At 46.7% G+C, this 26,481-nt stretch overlaps 1 protein-coding gene across 3 annotated transcripts in view; it reads left to right on the top strand.

The window, feature by feature from the left end:
* The window catches only part of LOC309642503 (CD48 antigen-like), a 39,566-nt gene extending 24,937 nt beyond the window's left edge, over positions 1 to 14,629 (top strand). Inside the window, exons 3-7 of one of the 3 annotated variants that reach the window (XM_082424120.1) lie at positions 5,764 to 6,063; positions 7,849 to 7,959; positions 8,296 to 8,441; positions 8,993 to 9,145; positions 10,995 to 14,629. In XM_082424120.1, the coding sequence (XP_082280246.1) occupies positions 5,764 to 6,063; positions 7,849 to 7,959; positions 8,296 to 8,441; positions 8,993 to 9,145; positions 10,995 to 11,105 (821 nt within the window). In that variant the 3' untranslated portion in view covers positions 11,106 to 14,629. Of the gene's footprint in view, positions 1 to 5,763; positions 6,064 to 7,808; positions 7,964 to 8,295; positions 8,442 to 8,992; positions 9,146 to 10,994 lie in introns of those variants that run through there. The other 2 variants (XM_082424122.1, XM_082424121.1) reach the window with 2 other exon arrangements.
* The last annotated feature ends 11,852 nt before the right edge of the window (positions 14,630 to 26,481 follow it).

The following is a 26,481-nucleotide window of genomic DNA, read 5'->3' on the forward strand; positions in this document are numbered from 1 at the left end:
TTAATCCACCCCTAGCAGAACCATGGTAAGGCCTGACCACCACCCTCCTCCCCTCCTGGGCTGGGCCCTCATCCAAATCCCACTGCCCACTCTGGGGGCCCACACACAGCTGGCAGAGGGAAGGTACAGGGTACAGGGTGGGTTCCAGGGCTACACATCTCATGAGAGGCAGCCCATAAAAGTTGTAAAGCAGAGGGATCACTTGAGAGCCCCCAGCAACCCTGGGGAGTATAAAAGTATAGAGGCCCACCCACAAATATCAAAACAACTCTCCTTTCAATTGTAAAATACTACAAAGTTGATTATTAGAAATACACAATTATATCAGAAATATCCTTAGCCGCTTGGTTCAAAAACTGATTTAAAAATTCTTAAGTGACAAAACACTTGGCAAGACCAAAACAACAAAACTGGATGAAGAAAAAACACTAAGTAGGAGACTGAATGTTAGAACTAGTCGTTAGGTAAAATGCTTTTAAACCAGTTGATCTGAAGTCCAGCTGGAGAGATTAGGATGAAACTCTGTCCTAGACACAAGTCAGAGATACAGAAAGAGACCCAGCCCCTGTCCCGTTCCATCACCTCTGCTTGGGTTATCACAGCAAGCCTCCTAACTGGCTTCCCTGCCTCTGGTCTCTTCTCCCTTCCAAATTATCCTGCATGAAGCTGATATCTTGATCTTCTTTAAATGTAGCGCTCTTCCTGTTATTTACCTGCTTGAAACCAAACAATGTTCCCGGTTCCCATCCCCCACAGGATAAATGGCACTCAGGAAAAGAAGTTTAACTCCGCACAGGATCAGGTCCTCGGCGGCTTCTTCAGCCTTGCTTCCTGACACTTTCCTCCACGTGCCATGCTCCAAATTTTCTACCCTTCACCTCGCCACCTGGCCCCTTCCTTCTTGACACACGGCGGTGGCTCTCCAGGGAATATCCATATCCCACACATTCCCTGCATACTTCACCTAGTGGCAGCAGTGGAGGGGTGAGGGTCTCTAACACAGGAGACTGGAAAGCTTTTAAGAAGGGGCTGGGTTGACTATCCAAGCTGTGGTTTCCAGTCGGTAAAGGATGGAGAACGTATCAGCTGCCTCCCTGGCCTCCAGCTTCTAATTCCTGAACTTGTCTCTCTCTCCTCCTTGGCTGATAAATTCCTGGCATAACTTTCTGAGTAACATCCTACCAATACAGTCTCGTCCTATCTCTTTTGACAGCAAGAAACGAAAGCCTACTCAAGTTAGATCAATAAGGAGTGTTTTCGTGATAAAGGTACATAGGTCTCTAGGAGGAAAAGAAATAAAGGAGTTCCTCTGGCCCTCTTGCTCACAGGAATTGGAAAGCTGAAGGGCACTCTCTTCTATCTGTCAGGGACCACGTACTCTCTCATCTTTTTTTCCAGTGTTTCTCTCTCCCTTTCCTGTCAGCTTTATTCTCCTGGGCTTCTCCACGTGGTTAAGAGTATGGTCTTGTACAGCTATGGGTCCCACTCAGCCAGAGAGCAAAGGGAGTTTCCTGGCTCACTCCACATGGAAAATTCTAGGGAGGGCATTTTCTGTTTGGGCTTGGGTCACAAGATAACCCCTAGATGGGTCACTGGCCAGGGAAATAACATATTCTGATTGTCAACGCCTGGGACTTGTGCCCTCCCCTGTAACCAGGGTCAGGGTGATTTGACTAACAAATCATATCAAAACCACAAGGTTGGAGCAAAAGAAGAGTTGCTAGAAAAAGTACAAGTGCTACTAGCTGGTTTCCCTTTGTCTTGCTTTCCATTTTCTGATAATCCACCAGTGCCCATATTAAGTCTTCCAACAATACTTGCTCACACCCCATCGCCTGCAGCACTAAGTACTCATCCCAGCATTAGAGATCCTCCATCAATTGACACCAGTGTTCCAGCCTTGTTTCTAGCCAAATACACTGTTCCTCAAATACAGCCTCTCTCTCTCTGTTACCTCATGGCTTTCAGAACTGCCATGTCCTATGAAGGCTTTTCTGATCCCTGTTGAATGAGTATTTCCATTTTGAAGTCTGAAAGTTCTTTTTCCTAATTCTTTTATGGGTAATGTTTCTCTCTGCCTTGGACTACAGTTATTTGCGTGTGGTCTGCTGTCCACTTGAGAGCAGGGTCCATACCCTACTCTTCTTGGCATCTGCCCAGTGTTTTACACAGCTCCCAGGAGGCATTCAGGAAGTATGCCTTTAACCAAATAGATTTAAGCAATTTTTAAAGGCTACCTACAGAAATGCACCTAATTTTTCTAGGATTTTTTAAAAATAAATTTATTTATTTTATTTCTTTATTTTTGGCTGTGTTGGGTCTTCATTGTTGCGTGTGGGCTTTCTTTAGTTGTGGCGAGCAGGGGCTACTCTTTGTTGCAGTGTGTGGGCTTCTCATTTTGGTGGCTTCTCTTGTTGCGGAACACGGGCTCTAGGTGCACGGGCTTCGGTAGTTGTCGTGTGCAGGCTCGATAGTTGTGGCTCACAGGCTCTAGAGTACAGGTTCAGTAGTTGTGGCACATGGGCCTAGTTGCTCCACGGCATGTAGGATCTTCCTGGACCAGGGATTGAACCTGCGTCCCCTGCACTGGCAGGCGGATTCTTAACCACTGTGCCACCAGGGAAGTCTGATTTCTAGGAATTTTTATTATTCAAGCCTGATTAATATTCCTTTACCTATTGAAAAGAGCTTAATAAAAATTCATAAAAACCACTTGCTGAGTGAATACTTTAAATGCCTAAGAGCATACACTTCCTAAACACCTGTCTGTGCTTCATGACACTTTGTAATAGACATTCCATTTGGTTTTATGTTTAAATTGTTATCTGTTCATTAAATCAGATCTTTTAAAGAAGTGATGTAAAAATATCATTTTCCCCAGATGAATGTTCAATGAGTCTTGGAAAGGACCCACAAATTTGCATTTTCAACAACTGCCCCAGATCAAGGGGTGGCAAACTACAGCCACTGGTAAATCCAGCCCAATGTCTGATTTTATAAATAAAGTTTTATTGGAACACAGCCACGTCCATTCTTTCACATGTTGTATTCGGCTGCTTTCTCCCCATAATGGCAAAGTTGCGTAGTTGTGACAGAGACCACCTGTCATATTTACCGTCTGATCTTTTACCCTTTGCTTACCCCTGCCCTAGATGACTCTACTGACACAGCTAGTTCATGTAACTTTATAGGGTTATTATGAGGATTAGATGAGTTAATGTAAAGCCTTAGGAGTTATGCCTGGAAATATATGCCTGTCAATAAATGCTAGGTATGGTTTTCTTTTCATCTGCTAGTGGTGTAAATTACATTAATAAATTTCCTAATTATACTATCCTTGCATCCCTATAATAAACCCAACTTGATCATGATGTATTGTGTGATTATATTTGCTAATATTTAATTTAGGAATTTTCAATTCTCTGTTTGTAACTGACATTAACCCATGGATTTGTGTGTTTTGTCTTGTTTTGGTTTCGGTATTCTTGTCTGACGTGAGTATTAAAGTTAAACTATGCTTTCAGAATGACCTCAGAAATATTTTGCCTTTTTAAACTCTGGAACAGTGTATATAACACAGGAATTTTCTTTCTTTGGCCATTTGGTAACACTCACCCCTAAAACCATATACACTTCATGACTTTTGTAAGGACAGATCTTTGGCCACGTTTCTAATTTCTTCTAAGACTGTGGGTGTATTCAGGTTTGCTGTCACTTCTTAATAGGATTTTGATCATTTACACTTTCCTATAAAAACACATTATTTCACTTATATTTTCAAATATATTGATATGCAGTTGTACATAGTGTTTTCTTATAATTTTTAATATCTCCTCATCTGTAGTTATGCCCTATTCTCATTCTTAGTGACATTTACTTATAGCTTTAATTTTTTGGTCAGACATCAATATTTTTTTCTTTTGATTGGCCTTTTTTTAATCAACTTTGATTTTGCTGATCAAGTCTTTTTTATTGTTATCTATGCACATAAGTCAGGGATATGTTTGACAGCAATTAGCATTAAACTTGATTTTTTTTTTTAATTTATTTATTTATTTATTTATTTTTTGGCTGTGTTGGGTCTTCGCTTCTGTGCGAGGGCTTCCTCTAGTTGCGGCAAGCGGGGGCCACTCTTCATCGCGGTGCGCGGGCCTCTCACTATCGCGGCCTCTCTTGTTGCGGAGCACAGGCTCCAGACGCGCAGGCTCAGTAGTTGTGGCTCACGGGCCCAGTCGCTCCGCGGCATGTGGGATCTTCCCAGACCAGGGCTCGAACCCGTGTCCCCTGCATTGGCAGGCAGATTCTCAACCACTGCGCCACCAGGGAAGCCCTAAACTTGATTTTTAAAGGCTTGAGCAAATGGGGATTTATTTTTCTCACATCACCAGAAGTCAAGAGATAGCTTTTGCTGGCAGCCATCGATCTGCTCCACATTGTCTCCTGGGAAGGAGGCTCACTCTATCTTCCTGCTCTGCCATCCTTGGCACATGGGCTTTTGTCCTCATGCTTGTTGCCTTTTGGTCCAAGATAGCTGTTGCTCCAGACATCATTCTAGCATAAATAGCAAAAAAGAGAAAGACAGGGGAAAAAAAATCTCTCTTGTGTTGAGGCTTTCTCTTTTCAGGAGTGAAGACCTTTCCTCTCACACAGGAGATTTCCCCTAAGTCACTGGTCAGAACCAATGCAACTGTAAGAAAGACGGAAATTGAGAATTTAGCTTTCTAGGTTCTTCAAGAGATGAAGTCAAGGACAGTGAGGGAAGTGGGACTGAGCATATAGTGATCGACCTACCAGATTGGCCACCTGGCCATTAACATCTGTATTTACCTATATTACATCCTGTCCTCTAGTCCTTTTAGGTCCATCTGCTGTAGTAAACTCATCTATGGTAGTAATAGTGAATTTGATTTATACATTTCCAAACCATGTTGTTAGGTACATAGTAATCGAAAATATCTCTGTTTGACCTGCTTAATGTTTTTTATCTCAAATTTTATTTGGTCTGTAGTGACTATTGCCACCCCTGCAATCATTTTGTTGACATTTTCCACATCTACTGTTTTTCATCTCTTTCTTTTCAATCTTTCTGTTTCATTAGGTAATGTAAATAGCATACAGCTGGTTTTACCTAATCTGGGTCTTGGCTTTTTAACAGGGGGATATAACGCACTCAAATGCATTTTAATTTTTTACATGTATGGACCTACTCCAGACATCCTATTTAATGTTTTTTATCATTTTTTTCTTTTTTTTTTTGCCTTTTGTTTAATTAATACAGTTTTCTTTGATCCAAACTTCTCTAGTAGTTAGGAAATTATACAACATTGTACTTTTATCCCACTGATGACTAAACTTACATTTTTACTTCAGCATTTAAAGATAATCAGTATGCTTTTATTCCTTGAACAAAACAAGAACGTTATCATGTTTTTACACTGTATTCTCAATGCCTCACATGTTTTATTTATTATATATACAATAATATATGGTGATCATATATATTATCATGTATACATATAATTATATAATTATCATATACATCATGATAATTTAGTTATCTAGACTTAACTGAGCATGGAAGGGACTCAACCATCTGTCTGTGGGCTGGGAATCAGAACCTCTTAGTCCAGGGAGCGTAGGTTCCTTCCCCAGGCCTATAGTTAGAAACCTACACAGATGCATCATATAGGTGAGAGAGGTGATATACTTGGATGAGCTTCTAACCCTGAAGCTCAGTTTCTCTTTTGTCCCCTCTCACCCCAGAGCCCATCCCCCACCCCCAGATCCAGATTCATTCATCATCTAACACATCAGGCTGGTGCAACGTCAGTCTAGAGTGTGGGACCCCAGGAAACACAGGGAACCTGACAGTGACCTGGCTGAGCCAGGGCCTCCCCAGGGAGCTGGAGCAGAGAGGGACGCTGGGGCCAGCCCGCAGCTCCCGGAACCTGAGCCTGAGCCTGTCCTTCAGCCACTTCAACAGCCGCCTCACCTGTGTGGTCAGCAACCCCGCGGATGAGAAGAACGCAACCTTACACCTGGAGGACGTCTGTCCACGGAGGGGTGAGTGCGATCTGCTAGGAAAGTGATGAAAATGGGCCAGCAGAGACCAGGGGAGAGCAAGACTGGGAGGACTTGGGGAAAATGGGGGGACTGAGGGACATTTTAAGGCAGTTTATGTGATGCAGCCAAAAGGTCCCCACCTCAGTGAGTGGCCATAGTCTCACTGTAGTCTTCAAACCTGCAAGTCCAGAAGTTGGACCAATATATGGAGACTAATGCATCACCCAGAACATAAATGTGGGACTGGCTTGTGTGCACCCCCTTTCCCAGCATCAAGGACCCTGGGAGGCTGAATTATACATAAGAATCCAAGCAGGGGAGGAGAAGGATTCGAGGAGTAAAGACTGAGGAACTCAGGGTACCCTGCCCCCAGCCCTGGAATTCTCCCGTGCCCCCGACTCTGGCCCCAACCCTGGATGGGCAGGACGTGCATAGCACGTCCAGGCTGATAGATGCCCGTTTTTTGCTGCATACCAGACTTGCCCATTCAAAGGATGGCTACCACCTCTGAGTACATAAACCACAGTTCAGCCCTCCTCTGAGCAGTGTGAGAACCTGCGGTCACTACACCCAGTTACCACCCTTCCCCCTTCAGCCTAGAGCATCACCTCAGCTTCATAAAGGGACTGTACTGGGTAGGTTACAGGGGTGGGAACCCTTACGAAAGAACTCCAGGCCCTGGCGTCATAAAGTACCAAATCCCTTACTATCCTGAGTGCTACAGAGCAGGAACAACTGATGTTAAAAAAGAGGTGTAATTACCAGTTCAGCTGCCCCGTCCCACCAATGCCTTCCTGACCTCTGCTTGCTCAGGTGGGGCTCTCGTCTGAACAGTCCCTTTCTTCTCATTTCCTCACTCACTCAGCATTCAAACCCTCACACTGAGTGCCTACTAGGTGCTGGTGATAGGGGAAAGGCTCAGTGAAAAATAAGATAAGCCCCTGCCCTCAAGGAGCTTACTGCAGTGGGGACTTCACCACACACTGGCTGTGTGACCCTGGACAACTTACTTAATTTTTGTAGCTCTTCCATAATATGGATAATAATTGTATCTACTTCATAGGGCTGTTGTGATAATGAACAGAAATAATCTACATAGAGCTATCAACACAGTACATGACACATAATATGTCAGTAATTATCAGAAAATAGCTCAAAGAAGGGGAGGAGTAAATTTCTAAACGTAAAAACAGATGTTAAATGCTAAAGTTGGAGCAAATACAAAATACATGGTTTGGGTATGAAAGAAAGAAGGAAGGGAGGGAGGGAGGGAGGGAGAAAGGATGGAAGGAAGAAAAAAGTTAAGTAACTGCTGCCCGAGTTGAGAAAGGCATCACAGATAAGGGAACACTTGAGATGGGCCTTGAAGGATGAATAGGAGTTTTCTTGTGGCATAGTGGAAAAGACATCCCAAACAGAGAAAAGGACATACCCTGAGGTCTGGTGACCCCAGAGTTTTTTATCCCTTCTTCCTCTTAGAATGTATTTTTCTTCTGGGAGTCTGAGAAGAGAAAAGGGGCAGGCTGAGGGGATGAGCAATGGCACACGCAGCTAACGGGAGCCTCTGAGGTTCCTGTGCAGAAATGGGACAGAAAGCCTGGTGAAGAAACATTAAAGTAACAGCAGCTAGTGTGTAGAGAGACTAGAAAGGAGGAAAACTGTCAGGGTTGCATCAAGGATGTACACGTGGGATACAGGCTCTGAGCCAGGGTGGCCCCACCTCCTCCCAATTGCCTACCCAACAGGCCTGACTGAGGCAGATCTGACACTTGCCTTTGACTCCAGGTTCTCTTCCGAGCAAATGGCTTTGGAGAGGCATCCTTCTCATGGTTCTGACGGTGAGCCTAGTGGCTGGAGTGTGGATCTGGATGAGAAAGAAGATGCAGACTGGGAGAGGCAGGTGCTGGGTAGACCCTGAGGGGAGCCCTGGGATGGGGGTGGATCTGGGGGAAAGGAGTAGATGGAGACCCCAGGGAAGGTGGCAGGGCAATGGTCAGATAGAGGCTCACTGACCTCTCTTGTGAATCATTCCTGGTAGAAGCCTGGGGTAGAGCAATGCTGGGGTTGGGAGCTGTATGCATGCCCAGAAAGGAAGGGTGGAGGAAGGCAGGGACAGGACAGGGGTCTGGGACCTGATGCTATGAACCAGAGAGCCATGGCTGCTCTCACCCAAGGGCTGATGGGGGGTCACCACGAGTTCCATCCATTCTCATTAGCATCTGCTATATACAGGTGGGTCCACTCTCCTGCCAGTGGTGCCAGGCTCAGCAGCTACTCCCCAGGTCCTTCTCACAGTGGAATCTGCTAACCTTCAGTCTGGTGTGGCCAACAGCCATGACCCTGCCTATGAAGAGATAAGCTTCCTGAGACACCCTAAGGTGGGTCTAAGGGAATCAAATTAGGGTCAACTGATATGTGCTCAGAGACAGTGAGTCCTGGGAAGTCCAGAGTATTCTGCTTCCCATCAAGTTCTGGGTCCAGTCCTTGCTTTGGACAATATGGTTGCTGTGCCTGGGTGCCCACAACATGCTGAGAGCTGAGGGGCAAAGGGAGGAAACCACTGATGGGAAACATACCCCACTCATACGTCCACAGCCTCATCAGATCCTTGCTACCACCCAAGGAGGAGAGATGGCAAAGCGGAAGAGGCAAAAGTGTAAATGACCAGGTGTCTGGTAGACCCTGTCATCTATATAAGCCCCAAGGAAATAAAAGTAGGGCACACTAGCAGGGCCTGGATATAGGGCAAACCCAAGAATCTGAGAAGCATCCGGAAAGGCCCGTTTCCTCCTCCCTCCTTCCTGAAGTCTCTCTCCCTCCTACCTGCCTGAGATCCTGCCATTAATATCACCTCTTTGCGTAAAGGCTTTGATACCTCTGCTGATGAGATGTCCCTGGGAGAGCATCTCATATGGCTATTTGCCCTTAGTTGCGAATTGGTGCTATGGTCACAGCTGGAATGATTTCACCGGGGGGAAGAGCAGGAGACAGGACTAGCAGGAGGAGGAGAGGACACCTCAGGGACTTCCCAGAAGCAATGGTCCTCAAACGGAGCTCGCGTCGGGAACGCCTGAAGGGCTTGGTAAGATAAAGTTTGCTGGGCCCGCTCCCGGAGTTTGTGATTCAATGGGTCTAAGGCAGACCTGAGAACTTGCACTTCTAACAAGTTTCCAAGTGATGCCGATACTCCTGGTCCCACCCGTTGAGAACTACTGGGCTAAAATGGTGAGCAGAGGAGAAGCAAGTAGAGCTGCTGTCAGGATGCCCAGGAGTAGCCAGTGGCCAGGTCCTCTCTTCTCTCATCCTTGACTTCCCTAAAGAGGGGACAATGCTAGATCATTGCTCCACAGAACATCAGGACCCAGTCCAGTCCCAGCAGGTCATAGTGGGGGAAAGTGAGACACAGAGGGAACACTTGGACTTATCAGAGAACCATGGCAAGCACAAGACAGGATAGGGGTGTCTTCATTCCCAGCCTAGTGTTCCGTGCAGCGTCCCCAACTGCCTCAGTGCCTGCCACACTGTGACTTGCCACGTCAGTCCCTCTCAGTTATGTCCCTACCTAACCTGGGCCTCAGGGGGACTCAGGATATAGTTCATTGTTACCCAAACCCTAATACCCCTACCAGAGAAGCACAGGAGGGGAGCAATACGTGGCTTTGGGATAGAGAAACAGATCAGGCAACGTCTGACCCAGACACACAACATCTGACCCAGATACACAACCTTGTCCTGAAGCCCCTGCCACATCAGTCCCTGCCCTTGGGGAGCTCTCAGTCTGATGGAGAACATAAATTCCCTACAAGGAGACAGGGAGTTAAGTGCAGAAATGGATGTGAGGCCCAGCTCTGACACAGATTTTTTTTTAATTGAAGTATAGTTGATTTACAATGTTGTGTTAGTTTCTGTTGTACAGCCAAGTGATTCAGATATAGATATATAGATATAGATATAGACAGAGACAGTGATAGAGATAGAGATAGAGACAGAGAGAGAGATAGATTCTTTTTCGGATTCTTTTCCATTATGGTTTATTACAAGATTTTGAATATAATCCCCTGTGCTATACAGTAGGACCTTGTTGTTTATCCATTCTATATATAGTAGTTTGTATCTGTTAATCCCAAATGCCAAATTTATCCCTCCCCCACCCCCTTTCCCCTTTGGTAACCATAAATTTGTTTTCTATGTCTGTGAGTCTGTTTCTATTTCATAAAATAAGTTTGTGACACAGACTTCTTGATCAACTCTAGAAAATCACTTTCCTCCCTGTGCCTCAGTTTCTTCTTTCATAAAATGAGGATTACAATAATAATAACTTACATTTATCTGATGCTTCTCAGTTTTTCAAAGCACTTTTGCAACAAGAGCAGTCAAGGTGATTTATAAATTTGTTCATCAAATATTTGTTGAGTGTCTACTGTGTTCCGTGAATTGTTCTGATCTGGGCTACAGAAGTCTACAAAACAAGAAAAGTCCTTGGCCTCACAGAATATACATTCTAGATTGAGGGAGGGGAGAATGACGAATCAATAAGCAAACTATGAAGTGCTAGACGATGATAAGTGTTATGAGAAAATAAAGCAGAAAAGAGAGATGCATGGGTAGGGTGTGATTTTAATTAAGGCTGTCAGGGGAAACCTCACGAAGAAGAGAGACCCTGAAAGAGATGAGGGAGTGAGCAAAGTGGAAGTCTTAGAGTGGAGAGAGAGAGGTAGCATCATGGGTAGAAGACAGAGCAGTGCAAAGATTCTGCAGTGTTCAAGAGAGAGGTCTGTGCTGAAGCTATATTTGGGGGCGTTATCAGTTTTGAGAGCCAGAATTACCTAGTTGAGTACAAGAAGCTCATGAAGAGATGTAGCTTGACTGACCCCTCTGCCTAATGCTTAGAAATTGACCAAGACCACTCCTAAACTCTGCTTGAATTGTAGAAAGACAGGGAGAAGGGCAGCTGCCATTCACATAACCCGGAGTGTACTTTGGCCATCCACACTGTCTACGAGAAGATCCGGACAAGTACAGAGCCCCAGGGGGATGCCTAGACCACGATGACACTGGAGTATGGAGGGGCCTTGGCAAGATCTGCCCCACCCCACCCTTTTCCCCTGGGTCCCCACAGATCCCTCATTAAGGTGAAGCTGGGGCTAAAGCCTAGGTCTTCCTGACCAATTTTCAGCACGAGCTGCTCCCCTGGGTTCTCCATCAAAATTTTCTCACATCACAGATGGTGGGTGGTGACTCTGCTACTCAAATAACCAAATATGAGAAGCAAACCCTTCAGCCTTTGGCCACACTTCTGACCTGTGAGCCACTTGACCCCATCAGGGAACACTCATGGTCAGGCAGGGCCTGCACAGGGGTGGTTGGGGGAGAGAGATGATTCCTTGGAACAGGGTGCATCCTGGGGGCCCTGAGAAGGATGGGCCTTGGGTGGAGGACCTTCAGGATTTCACAGCCCGGCTCGCTACACGTGAATAGAGAGAAGAATGGCCCTTGACTGTGGAAAAAAGAGACCTGCAGATACAAGATTCAGGGCCAGCTGTGTTGTAGAGGAGAAGGGTGGAAAGGGAAGGAAACAATTTTTTGAGCTCTGTCACCTACTAGGCTTAATTCTAAGCACAGGAAATGTACTATCTAGGTTCTCAAAATTCAATTAATTCACAGGCTTTTTTATTTTTATTCAATAATACATGCCTGCAGTACAAAAGTCAAAAGGCATGTCCTGTTGAAATGGTAATGCTTCATAATTTTGCTGCTATTAAAATAGGATCTTGTTCCCAGTGAGTATTCTAATTCGTTGATTAAAATAATACATGCAAAATGTATATTAAGCCGTGTTACTAAATTTCTCTACTGTTTGTAACAGTTTTTCATTTGATCCCTTTGAATTTGGGGGTAAATAAAAATATTAACAAGTGATTATAATTTTTGCTTCCTTTTTTCCAGTTTTTATGCTTTATTCCTGTCTCTTATCTAATTGAATTGGCTAATACTTTCAAAACCATGTTAAATAATGATGATAAAGAATATCCTTGTATTGTTCCTAACTTTAATGTAAATGCTCCCAGTGTTTCTCCATTAAGCATGATGTTCTTTTTTTGGTTAAGGCATATTGCTGTATCATGTTAAGAAAGTATGTATTTATTCCTATTTTATCGAGAGTTTTACCAAGAGTAAAATGGTCAGTTTTATTGTTTCCTTTTTAACATCTGTGAACATAGCATATGGTTTTCTTTTTTATCTACTAATAATACATTAATAGATGTCTTAATATGGAACTATTCTTCCATTATTAGAATAAATCTCAGTTGGTGTATTATTCTTTAAATGTACTACTGTTTGATAGTATTTTTACTTGGGATTTTTGCATCATTATTTATAAATGAAATTCTTCTGTACTTTTTTTTATGCTTTACTTCGTCAGTTTGGTATTTGTGTCATGCTTATCAGAGATCCCTTTTATTTTCATTTCTTGTAATAATTCAATTAAAATTCACTTTATAGTAAAAAAAAAAAAAAAGATTCCTTTTAAGAAAATAATTCTCGGGCTTCCCTGGTGGCGCAGTGGTTGAGAATCTGCCTGCCAACGCAGGGGACACGGGTTCGAGCCCTGGTCTGGGAAGATCCCACATGCCGCGGAGCAGCTGGGCCCGTGAGCCACAATTACTGAGCTTGCGCGTCTGGAGCCTGTGCTCCGCAATAAGAGAGGCCGCGATAGTGAGAGGCCCGCGCACGGCGATGAAGAGTGGCCCCCGCTTGCCACAACTAGAGAAAGCCCTCGCACAGAAACGAAGACCCAACACAGCCATAAATAAATAAATAAATAAATAAATAAATAAAATTTTAAAAAACAGAATAGAAGGGAACACTTCCTAACTCATTGGATAAGACCAATATTAAAAAAAAAAATGAAAATAATTCTCATTACTGAATGTTGATTTAATTTTTATTATGTTACTTAAAGATGTATAAACATGAAACTATGTATTAATGTCTGGTGCCTATAGCTTTTATATTATAAACAAAAAATGTATATAAAGTAAATAAATACAAAGCAACAAAATAATGAAGCAATGATTATTTGAACATATTCAAACATGCAACTTTAATGTAATGTGATAAATGTTTTTGTTTTGCTGAAACTAAACCATTGGTGTTGGTATTAAGAGAAAAACCTGCAGGCTCACATCAGGCTCTGTATTTAATTTATTTTTTTTAACTTCAATACAAAGAATGCTAGTTCACATACATTTATTGTACCAATACTTGATTAAAGTCTTTGTTTACCAGAACCTCATCTTAACCAAAACTCTGCCAGGGTGACAATTGATAGATCTGTAGAATTGCTTTATTCACCTGAAAAAAAATTAACATGACAACATTATTAAAGTCTTCATTCAACACATATCTATCTACTTGCCACTGGAATCATAGAACAAGAACGTTCTTCAGGGCTTCCCTGGTGGCTCAGTTGTTGAGAATCTGCCTGCCAATGCAGGGGACACGGGTTCGAGCCCTGGTCTGGGAAGATCCCACATGCCGCGGAGCGACTAGGCCCGTGAGCCACAATTGCTGAGCCTGCGTGTCTGGAGCCCGTGCTCCGCAACAAGAGAGGCCACGATAGTGAGAGGCCCGCGCACCGCGATGAAGAGTGGCCCCCACTTGCCACAACTAGAGAAAGCCCTCGCACAGAAACGAAGACCCAACACAGCCAAAAATTAATTAATTAATTAATTAATTTTAAAAAAAGAACGTTCTTCATTGGGTATTTGCACCCGTAGTGGGTATTTACAACATTACTGTTAATGAACTTTTATAAGTTGGTGCCACAAGGATAGAAACGCATACCTCAGCTTACAAGTCAGATACGCCCCTGACAGCTATAGGGCAGGAATTTTTGAATGTGACAAGCCTGTTGAAGAGGTGCTGAGGGGCAGAAGGGGGCCAATTTGTCAGATGCCAATTTAGTGAATGTTCAAGTCATCAAAATTATCAAATCTATCCATTTACCAAAAACTTCTTTTTTTAAAACTATGTGTAAAACTTAAAGCAATTCATATTGGATAAAATGGTTTAACAGCTTTCGAAGATTTCTGTCATTTTCGTTGACAGGTTTCATTATTTCTTCCTAAGAGCACCTAAAGCAGTGTTTCATGTCTCTCTACCCAGCTCCCTGCTGGAGACAGAAAGAGAAGTCAGTTCACAAGATGGCCTGAGAGGGGAGACTGGGGGGCAGAGAGATGAGGAGACTGACAGGCAGAGGGAGGGGGCCTGAGGCCAGGGAGGCAGTCTGAAGCCAGATCTCGGGGGGCTTTGCTCCCCAAAGTCCTCACAAGCTCTGGTAATCCATCTGACTCAAAGCATTGTAAATTTTATCAAGAATTTTACTTTATTTTAATTTTTAAATAAATTTATTTATTTATTTGTTTATTTATCTTTAGTTGTCTTGCTGCGCACAGGCTTTCTCTAGTTGCAGCGAGCGGGGGCTACCCTTCGTTGCGGGGCACGGGCTTCTCATTGTGGTGGCTTCTCTTTTTGAGGAGCACGGGCTCTAGGAGCACGGGTTTCAGTAGTTGTGGCATGCGAGCTCAGTAGTTGTGGCTCACGGGCTCTAGAGCGCAGGCGCAGTAGTTGTGGTGCTTAGTTGCTCCGTGGCATGTGGGATCTTCCTGGACCAGGGCTCAAACCCGTGTCCCCTGCATTGGCAGGCGGATTCTTAACCACTGCACCACCTGGGAAGTCCAAATTTTATCAATAATTGACAGAAATAAATATTTTATAAATTTATGAAATTCAGCAAATTGGTTGTTCAGTGGTTTACCCATTTAGAAAATGGACTTCTGTGTAAACTGTCTTTCAGCAAACTGGTTTTAGCTGAATTAACCTTTGGACAAATGTATGTGAGCCTTACGGCTTAATGGGTAAGAAATTAGGCTTTGGGGCCCAGCTGCCCGCGTCAAACCCTCAGTCCACTTACCGGCTGCAGACTCTTGAGCAGGGCCTTGACCTCCCAGTGCCTCCGTCTCCTCAGCTGTAAGAGGGCAGTAGTCAGGGTCTTCCCTCACAGAGCTGTCGGCAGAGTCACTGACTTAACACACTCACAGCACTCAGAGCGGTGCCGGCATCAAAAGCACAGGTTGTTATTGTCACTCTGCCCTGTCCTGCCTGAGGGCCGGTCCTCCCACCTGTCTCCTCCACATAAACTATGCACCAGGTGGTCCCCATCAGAACGACGCTCTGTGCCGTTCTCTGGTCCCCCTGTGAAGATGCTGTAACAAAAAAGCAAACGCAGCCCTGAAAATGCCTTTGCTATAAGGTGGGCACCTGCAGGATCCAAATATGCACAGAATGAATTACCAGATTATTAACTGTCAGATTATTATTGAAATGAAGGCATGAAATGTAAACATTCTAACAGAGCACCTGCAGGACCCCAAGACTACAAAGCACACCAGTTTGAGAGAAACACCATCCCAGGAGCCATGGACCCAGATGGGAAAGGCAGCAGACAAAGGGGCAGGAGGGGTGAGGGGACGGAAAGCTCATGAACCACACGATGCTACACCACATGGCCGGCCCAGGCGGAAGGGGTGGAGGGGAAGGGAATGGAACCCCACAGGGCGCGCCTCGTGGAGCAGGAAGACCCCACTCGGAGGAAACTGTTTCTCTGTGGTTTTCACAGAACTGGAGCACGTGGAGCACACAGGGTACTCCAGCTCCCACTGCCCAGAGCCCACGCTCTCTTCCCACCCTCCCCAGGCAGCTGAGAGACCAAGCAAAGAACACAAGGCATCACATCTAGTTCCCTAACTCATGTGCTCAGACTTCAGGGTCCTGACAGAAAGCAAAGTCAAAAGGAATCCAAATACACAGGTTTGCTGAGGCAAATAGCAGAACAAATAGAAAGACTCCAATCAAAGATGAAAAAGCAGGAAAAAAAAAACCCAAACATGAGACCTACACAAATATTTGGCCTTCCAAAATAAAGGAAAGAAACAGCAGTTTGCAAAAGACTGATGAAACCAGAGGTGAAAGAAAATATCAGAATATCATGGGGGTTGGGGGTGGGGCATCTAAGAAAATAATCGAGGAGAAAATTAATGATTTTGCAGAACTTCAAATACAAAGAACAGAATCAACACTACAGAAAACTCCATCAGTGATGGGAAAGACAGGGTGAGGAAATAACGTAGAAGACAAGAGGGAAGCAATTAGAGCAAAATGGACTGACAATGGGGACCAAACATGTAGATAACTAGTTCCCCAAAGAGGACACAGAAGGAATGGAGAAATAAAATACTGTGATCAACACCATCCACTTCCTCCCCCAGAGCCTCCCCTCTTCTTACTAACAGAGCCCTGACTGCTTCTGCTGTCAAGACGAGATACCTGGATCAGGGATGTAGGTGGGGATATTCCCCTGCTCTCTGGTGGTGGGCATGTGGCCCTGTTCTGGCCAATGATAGGTAAGAAAAGTTTCCTGGGAGCTTCTGAGAATGACTTCCACCTGACAAGAAGAAGGAGGGAGAGGAGAAACTCGTGCCCCTCGCTGCCCACTGGCTCTTGCCTCTGATTGTGGCTGTGTGAGAATGAGGAGCTTGAAACTGTTGGAGTCATTTCAGGGCAGAGGGATGGTCAGGAGATGCAGAGGCTGATCCACAGCTCGTCTCTGGGCTTAGACGTTACCAGCGGAGCAGCATGAGTGACATCACAGATGTGGGAAAGAGCAGCGTGAAGATGGGTGAAAGGGAATGATTTTGGAGTTTGTTTGTATTTGCTAAATTACAGAGTGCAAAGGAGAGGCTGGAGATGAAGTTGGACACGTAGACTGAAATTAGGTTTTGCACTTCTTGTTCAAGATGTTCATGAACCAAGTAAATGCATGTGTCTCCTCTCCTTCCCTGGAACATTAAAACTATAGTAAATGTATTTTGTTTAAGTGTATCGATCACATCAAAGAGAGACAGGGAGGCAACTAATCAGCAGACCAGAGATGCCTGGAATCTCAGAGAGGAAAGGAAGAGGGCTGCCTAGTAAGGCGGAGCCAGACCCCAGACCAATTACCTCAGAATCTCTGGGGTCTTGCCCAGGGGACAGGACTTCGTTAATGACCCAGGTGAGCCCAACGTGCAGCCAAGTTTGAGAACCAATGACCTAGAACACACACCGAGGGGCACAGCGGAGGATGGAGCCATCTGCCCAGAGGAACCGCAGGGCCTCTGAACTCAGACGGCCAGGTAGGAAGGAGGGTGGGGTGAGAACAGGGCTGAAACAGGGAGCCTGCTGGGCAGTCTGGGCACGAAACAGTCAACTCCCAACCCTCACCCAGCCCAGGCATGACCATCCAGGGGCCAGGCATTTCCTTCTCAGATGTCAACAAAGAAAGGCTCTTCTAAAACAAAAACAAAACCCCAAAACCCTGAATGCATGCATGGTCTGGAGAGAACTCAGCAGCTTGTGTGGGTGCTGGGGCCTCAGGAAATCCTCCTCATTCTGACATTTAGGGGTCCCCAGCATAAAAGCCAGCCCCTGCCCCCACCCTAAGGTGGAGCCTGGTTGCCCACAGAGCTGCCTGGATCCTTTTCAAACAAAAGGGGAAAACCAAGGATCCACCAGACACGTGACAAAAGCCGGATCAATTCCAACCACTGGCAGGCAGAACAGGAGGCAGGTTGGCAGGTTGGAGGGAGGGGGAATCAGTGAGTTAAATCTCCTGTAGATTAACAAGAAGTCATTAGGTGATATTTCAGTTTGAAAACTCCAGAAATACCATCAGACACATTACCTAGAGACACAGAAGTAAACACAGAAAAACTAAAACCAGAAATAATAGAAGTGGTTGCCTCTGGGGAGAGGAACTGGGGCCAGCACGGGACTGAGACTTTTCACTACATTTTTTAAAACCATATGCATGTATGACTTGATGGCACATATACGTATGCTATAAGTATGTATATTATATATCTGATTATATATATATTTAAAAGGAAGAAATCAGAGACCATAAGGCAGCACTTGTCCAACTTGAATGGGCACACGATTCACTTGGCAATCTTGTTCAATAGCAGGTTCTGACTCGGTAGCTCTGGGTGGGCTGAGAGTCTGCATTTCGTACAAGCTCCTGGGTGATGCCGAAGCCTCAGGTCTGAGGACCACACTCCGAGTAGCAGGGCCATAGACGATGCTAAAGCCCAGGCTGAGGCATCGGAAGTAAATTCTGTGGGTAACTGGAAATCAGTGAAGCTCTTTAAACAGGGGAGAGGCAGGATCACAGGACGCTTTCAGTGGATTAATCAGGGCAGCGTGGCCTATCGGGAGACACTGGAGGCACAGGGCCACACAGGAGACATTGTAATATCCAGGCAAGAGATGAGGGGCTAAGTCAGGGCAGTGATGGAGGGCAGAGATGACAGGATAGAGAGACACGGCTGCGGTAGAATCACTTGGCAAAGGACTGGGTGTGAGGGGTGAAGGCAAGAAGGAACCCAGCTGTCCAGTGGAGAAGGTGCTGGGCCTTTAGAGACTCAGGGCAGGAAGGCGAGCTCAGCCTGGGGGCCTGAGTGTGAGGATCCTGTGGGACCAACTATTGTTGGTAATTTTGAGATAATAGAAAAAAAACGTATATTGGTCCCTGCCCTGAATTCCCGGCAAAGAGCTCCTAAAACACTTGCAATTTCCGAAGTGATAAGAGGACTAGGGCATCTTTTGTTCTAACATTGGGCCTTTGATTCTGGTTTCTGACACAGCACTCCTAAATTTCTGGGAATTTCCTGGCTGATAACAGAGTCTTTTGTTCTAATGAGGTGACTCTTGGTGGGGCTGGTCAAGAGAGAGACCAGGCTAGGATTAGAAGTCCCACTCCCATTTTTCCAGAGAGGGAAGAGAGGCTGGAAATGGACTTATTAGTCTATCATGCCTACATGGGGAAGCCTTCATGAGAATCCCAGTAGTACGGAGTTTGGAAAGTTTCCATGTTGCTGAACACACGGATGTGCTGGGAGAGTGGGGCACCTGGAGAGGGCACGGAAGCTCCACGCCCCTTCCCACATACCTCGCCCTCTGCATATCTTCCCTTTTCTTGTTTGTCTGTATCCTTTATCATATCCTTTATAAAAAACTGGTAAACAGTAAATAAACTGTTGTCTTGAATCCTGCAGGCTGCTCTAGCAAATTAATTGAAGCCAAGGAGGTTTTGGGAACCTCCGATGTATAACATCATCAGAAGCACAAGTGACAACCTGGACTTATGATTGACATGTTAATGGAGGGTGGGGCAGTCTCGTAGGGCTGAGCCCTTAACCTGTAGCATATCTCCAGGTGGACAGTGTCAGAACTGAATTGAATTGTAGGACAATCAGCTGGTGTCACAGACTTGCTTGGTGCTGGGGTAGCCCACACGTCTGGTGTCAGAAGTGCTGTGAGTGGTAGTAGTAGTAGCAGTGTAAGAGTTAAGGAGGGACAAGGGGTGGGGAAGGAATGAGTTCTTCCCACACGGTAATGCAGACCAAGAGTTCAGAAGAGGCGGAAATCAGTGAGGAAGTGACCGAAAGGTAGGAACCATCCATCACTCACAAATACCAAAAATTGTCCCTTGTCAGGAGCATGCATGTGACGTGGGTTCCAGCTGTCAGGGTCACACTGAGGCCATTCAGGCAGCCTCTTTCCTGCACCCCTCACCGCGCTCTGGCTCCATCTCTGATGCTAAGGGCACATTTGCAAGTCCAGGGTCCGAGGCTGACCTGAAGAGCCAGGAGGACTCCGGCCTTTCCAGAGAAAGACCCCAGGACAGACCTCATTCTCAAGGAAACATGACCTGCCTCTATGACCTGGGTTCAGAGCTTCCCTTCACAGGCCCTCAAAAGGGTCAGGGTGGCACAGAGCAGCAGGGAAGATGGGGACACCCCTCAGGGTGACGTCTATCTCTTCGCCTCAACACCACACACTTAGAGAGCAGAGATAAAATGCTAAATACATGCATGGTCTCAGGAGAGTCACTGACGAATCCGTTTTATGGCACTTCAAATTGTTAAGTCTTTGGCTTGTAGGGGGCTTTTTTTTTTTTAATCTGTAATGTGATTTGCTGTACGTTAGAATAAAAAAGAAAATTAAAACAGCTTCATGGTTCTCTGTGAGACAGTTGGAAAATACCTCCGTTTTGTGAAGCTGAGCAGTCTGAGAGAAACTATTCTGGTGGGTGAGGGGCCCCCAAAGGTGGGAGATGGGAGGTCCTTGCTCAGGTCACTGAGACGGGCCCCTGTGCTGATGAGGTGGGAGCCCAGCCCCGGGCTAAAGGGTTAAGGATGGGAGAAGTCTGACCCCTGGATAAACAGGGCATTGCTTCATCTGTTCCTGCTGAATCTGCACGACAGACATTTCTCCTGGTCTCCAGTCCGTCAGGGGCATCCAAGGAGCTAAACCATCATCAACGCACCCCACTTGTCTAGCACTTTCTGGTGCAAAAGCACTTTCACCTATGAGAGGTAGATAAGTACCATTGTGATTACCTTCCCATTTTACAGATGAGTAAACTAAGGCTCCAGAGAGGTTAACTGGTAAACCGCAAGATGTGGAAAGTCAGTACAAGGCAGAGCCTGGCCTAAGACCAGGTCCCTGCCCTTTCAGACCAACAGTCTTTCCAGATCCAAGGCCCTCTCAGTGCAGTGAATCTCCCACACAAGCTGGTTTCAGACCTTGAGAAGCCACATGAGGGGGCAGGAGGCCAGGACGGTCCCAGGGCAGCCTCTCGCCTCCCTCGCATCAGCCCAGAGAGGAACTAAGACCTATGGCTGCATCTCAGCAGCCTCTGAGATCAAGGTGACCTTTGGTCAACCACAGCCGCCTCCCCCTGCACTAAGCGTGTCACAAACAGGTGTGCACCCCCAGCCGCAAACCAGACCTGCAAAGGCTGCTGGCCTGGGAAGCCTCAGCTGGTCTCCCAGCAGGGCCCGGGGACCCTCACTGTCTGTGAGCTGCCGGCTGGTGGACCTGCCCTTCTTCCTGGGGCAGCGAACTGTCCTCCTAGGGAGTCTCATGGTCCAGCTTTCACAGGGTCTTTTCACCTTAGTCTTAACCATCCCATCAGTCACGCCAGCTATGTTACCTTTTAAAGCTGGAGAAGCCCCCCTGGTGGAGGGGCTGCCCCCACCCTGAGCTTGTGCCCAGCCCCCATGCATGGCTCCTGCCCAACCTCAGTTTGTGGGTGACTCTCTCCCCAGCCACATCAGTCGGCCTCTTTCTGCTGGGCTTCCTTTGTCACTGGTTTCCCTTGTGGTTCTTGGCCGGACAAGTTCTCAGCTTCTCTCTTGCAACCAACAGGGTTTGGACAGAGCAAAACATCCAGCACAACCTTCTACCCACCCCACGGGCTCAGGGTACACCAACCTCCCCACAGTGAAGAGATAGGTCCCCACTCATGACCCCTGACAAGGTGCCCACAGACCTTTAAGACCCTCCCATTGGGAGCACAGAAGGGAGGGAGAGCCCCAGCAGGAATGGATAACTGGGAAAACCTCCCCACTTTAGGGGTCAATCCCCATCCCTTATGGGCCTAAGAAAGAACCCCCATCAGCCTCCAGCCTGCACACCAGCTCCCACTCCCTGGAGTAAGACCCTTCCCTCCCGCCCAATGCCCGATGATGCTTCCAGATGCAGCTCAGATGGCCCCCTGGGAGCCTGCCCCATCTGCCCCAGATGACTTAGGTGCTCTCTGCGCTGGGCTCCCACAGCACTTCAGCAAGTTGTTGGTCATTTGTGATGTGACCAGGTCACAGGCTCTTGCCTCCCCCTCTTCTGATGCAGGCCCCAGGCCCTGTGAACAGGGGAGGCAAGGAGACCCCACTCTCAGGCTGGTGCAAGTGCTGGGTCAGCGCCTGAGAGTGGGTGTCCTGTTGACTCACCCTTGTCCCAGCCCTCCTAGGAGGGCACTGGGGTGTCACAGATGCTCTTGAACAAGACAGGCAGCTCTCAGCTAAGCTGCACATGGCAGCCATGACTGGTTTCCACTCAGCAAATATTGACTGAGCACGCCTGTGTCTCGGCACAGCCAGGGCCCTCCTTTCCTGTCCAGGTCACCATCTGCTGCGGTCACTGAGCCCCGAGGTGAGCAGCACGTGTGTGCCCTCCCTCCACAGCCAACCCCACAGCCACTCTGCCCCATGTGGGCGCCCCACCTCTTCAGGACCTGGGCACAGTCCATCACGGGTTGGGTCCAAAGACACAGTCTGTGTTCGCCATCTTGCTTCCAGTGCAGACACAGCTTACGCATGTTTTCTACTCAAAGTCGGTTATTTGCTCTCAGTAGCAATAAAGAAGAGAGAGGAAAATAGCAACTTAAACTGTGCAGCGATTCCACTCTAGGAGAATCTACTCTCTTCACAAACTGAAGGCCTGGAGTGAGCTTGAGATGGAAGCTGTAAATCCATGGGTTCCCTTGGGTCCCTTGGTCCATCTCTCTGCTCCCACCCACCTTCCCCGGGGGCAGGGCTGTGTCGGGAACTGTTTAACAGCTGGCTCTTCAGGAGGACAAGGCCCTGGTCTCTAGCATTTGCCAATCCCTGTGGTGTGGATACTCCCTCCATGGCTCATTTCAAACCACCACCGTGATAACCCTGAGCACAGACTTGGGAAAAGACGCGTAAAACCAGCTCTCACAAGCCAGCTCCAGGTGTTTCCAGCACATCCCTGTCTGGGGGGGGGGAAATCTAACATTTCAATCTGCAGACACATATTCATGTAGCCTTGCTGGGAAACACAGCCAACTGTCTACCAGGAGGAAAAGGCAGCCTCTTCCACAGCAGGAGGACAAGTTGCTGAGGGTGGTACGTTGGCCTACAGCACAGCAGCATATCCTAAGGGATTCACAGGAGTGGTTTTAACTGTACTTTATTCCCACCTTAAAACCTAACTCTCCCCTTCGTTAACCAAAGCGAAGGCCTGCATACCCCTCACCCACCCTCCTCCTTCACTACACACCCCCGGCCCAGGCTCAAGTGGGGTCCCCCGCCCACCCCGTCTACCTCCCCACCAGACTGTGTATTCTGAGGGCACAAACGACTTTTTCTCTGGAAGCCCAGCATGCTGGGAGGCAGGACCTTGCAGGGAGACAGACAGACAGACTTTGATTCCATTCCTGCTTCTACTACAGACCGGGTAATTGTGGGCAGATCCTCAATGGCCTCATGTGTAAAACGGGATAATAGCTACTTCCCAGGGTTGTCGGGAGAACTGAGTAAATGTGGTACTAAAAGCACCCAGCGCAGGGCAACCCCAGCAGACATAGGCCACTGCTTCCCTCCTCCCATCCTCCCAGGGGGAGGCGGCCTGAGCCATAGTCGGACAATGTCGCCACCCTGTGGCTGAGCTCAGAATTGCACAGCTGTTCCTGGATTTGAGGGAAACTGCTTAGAGAAGGGAAGGGCTGGGGGGAGCTGGTGAGAATCAAGACCAGGGTTTCTGAGAGGCCGCCTGGTATCATGGAAAGACACTGGGCACTGGCATGAGGTTCCGGTAACAGTTTTGGAGATATTAGCTGCTTGAACTTCAGCAAGTTATTTAACTTCTTAAGCCTCAGTTTCTTCATCTGTAAAATGGACATAATGATTTCTGGGTCATTAGATAAGCACTCAGTAAGTGTTCGTTGCTCTTGACCCTCTTCCTGCCCCCCTTTTCCAGATCCTAATAAACATCACCTTCCTGCCTCTGCAGATCCCCTTAGTAGTTCCTCCTTGGCCTCATCTTCCCCTAGAGGAAGTATCTCAAAGTCCACAGTCATCCACATGTGGACTTAGAGATGTCCCAAAGCTCTAAATTTTTACAATAATTCAATAACAGGGAGACACTTGGTGATATACTCATGTCAACAAAATTATGTCAAGGATGATCTATAGAGTAAAATGTCAAGATATTTATTTGTAATAAAGACTCCCAGTCTGGGGACGGGTGTCAAACCAGGGACCCTAAACACCCCCTTCCCGTTAACAAGTTCTCTCCCCAACAACAAGGGGGCTTGCTGGACAAAGACCCCGTGACGGTCAGGGTGGGGGGTATTTCTCCCATATTCGGGAACTTCCTGAAACTTCCTTACCCAACTGGAAGCACCTGTCCGGTGGGCAGATTGCTGTGACCCTGATTCCGAGGACACACAGTGACCAGCATTATTTCAGTGGTGACCAGTGTCCTTGAGGTTATAAACCCTCCCTGATGGGCCAGTGCCACAGTCTTCAGTGCTGGGAAAGCCCAAGATTTAGGACTCAACAAAATTAGGTCTGTATTTTATCTTATTTACTTGTTACCTGAGTGGCTCTGGACAAATATCTGAACTTTTCTGAGCCCGTGAGCTGTCACAGCATTGGGGATGTGTTCCTACCTCAGGAGTCTCTGGGTTTAGTAAGTGCAGTCCTGTGCATGTGCCCAGTGAGGCCACAAATGCTCAGTAAACACGCTTATTCTCCAGAATCCATTCTCCCGGAGATACTTCCTCTTATGAAAGGTTGGCTTTATCACTAGACCAGGTTTCCAGGAGCGCCCCCTCATGGGACCACAGTTTCCTAATTTTCTTTCAAAAAGTTAAGACTATCCTTGAGGATAGAAAATAACTGAGGATAAATACTCACTAATTCCTTCACCAACTCATTTCTGGATTTTAAATTCTTCACTCACCAGAAAGAAATGCCACTAAACCTAAGCAAATGGATAAACAGAGTAACTTTTATTATGCAGCCAAAGGACAGGAACAAACAGGTCACAAAACAAGAAATGCAACTGTCTCACACATGCAGTGGAAAAAATATGGGGCATATTAGACAGCTCAGGCTGCTATTACAAATTACCACAAACTGGGTGGCTTAAACAACAGACATTTTTTTTCTCACTCTTGGAGGCTAGAAGTTCAAGGTAAAAATGCCCTCAGGGTTGGCTTTGGGTAAGGCTTCTCTTCCTACCTTGTAGATGGTCACCTTCTCACTGTGTCTTCACATGACCTTTTCTCTGTACAGACAGAGAGAGAGAGCTCTGGTGTCGTCTCCTCTTCCTAAAAGGACCAGAGTCCTATCAGTTTAGGCTCCGAATCTTTTGAGCTCAGATAACCTTCATTACCTCCCTAAAGGTCCTCTCTCCAAATACAGTCATATAATGGATTAGGGCTTCAACATCTAAACTAGGGGGGAAGACAATTCCGTCCATAACATGGGGTAATCAAGTAAATGTTTGCCCTTAGGGTTGCTGTCTCTGGGGTGGAATTTTGAGCGCATGGCATCTTCACAAGTGACTCACCAACCAAAATAGCAATCAGAGATAAGACCAGTGTAGTAATGAGACAGGCCCTCTCCATCCCATTTGGGGATCCGTTTAGAGAGAGCAGTCCTGTCCTTGCCACAATCATCATTTGAGATACCGGCTCCATCAAGAAGTGAATGCCGCCTCCCGTACTCACCTTCAGAGGTCATGGACCCCACAAATGATATTGATATCTGTTGCCAAACTCCTCAAAAATTCCCCACAAGGGTGATGGATAACCTCTCCCTTCTAGCAATGACACTCTTGGGGGCCAAACCCGTCCATCTACTTAGATCTGCCTCTGACTCTCATCAAGACCTGGGGTGAGACCTGGCCTCTATTCCAGTGCTATGTCCACCTTTTCTTTCCCCTGGGCCATCTGCCAGGGGAATGTGGCAGTGGGTGGGTGGGCAGGTCCACTCTACATTCTCTGTAGGGTTGGCAGATCTAGGGGGACTCATTTATCAGAATCTGAGCAACAGGGGAGAGCCCGCCACCCCACCTGGGAAAAATATCTACCATTAATTGCTCTGCCTGGATGTTGCTATATTTTGGGCCTTGAAATCGTTTTTTTTAATTATTATTGAAGGACAGTTGATTTACAATTTTGTGTTAGTTTCAGGTATACAGAGTGACTCAGTTTTTCTGGGGTTTTTTCTTGTTCCTTCATCTGGTATATAGCCCTCTGCCTTTTCATCTTGTCTATCTTTCTGTAAATGTGGTTTTTGGTCCACAGACTGCAGGATTGTAGTTTTTCTTACTTCTGCTGTCTGCCCTCTGGTGGTTGAGGCTATCTAAGAGGCTTGATGGGAGGCTCTGGTGGTGGGTAGAGCTGACTGTTGCTGTGGCGGTCAGAGCTCCGTAAAACTTTAATCCACTTGACTGTTGATGGGTGGGGCTGGGTTCCCTCCCTGTTGGTTGTTTTGCCTGAGGCAACCCAACACTGGAGCCTGGGCTCTTTGGTGGGGCTAATGGCAGACTCTGGGAGGGCTCACGCCAAGGAGTACTTCCCAGAACCTCTGCTGCCAGTGTCCTTGTCCCCACGGTGAAACAGAGCCAGCCCCCGCCTCTGCAGGAGACCCTCCAACACTAGCAGGAAGGTCTGGTTCCGTCTCCCCCAGGGTCACTGCTCCTTCCCCTGGGTCC

This window comes from Balaenoptera physalus (genome assembly GCF_965194825.1).
Source record: "Balaenoptera physalus genome assembly, chromosome: 1".
In the NCBI taxonomy this organism is placed as follows: Eukaryota; Metazoa; Chordata; class Mammalia; order Artiodactyla; family Balaenopteridae; genus Balaenoptera; species Balaenoptera physalus.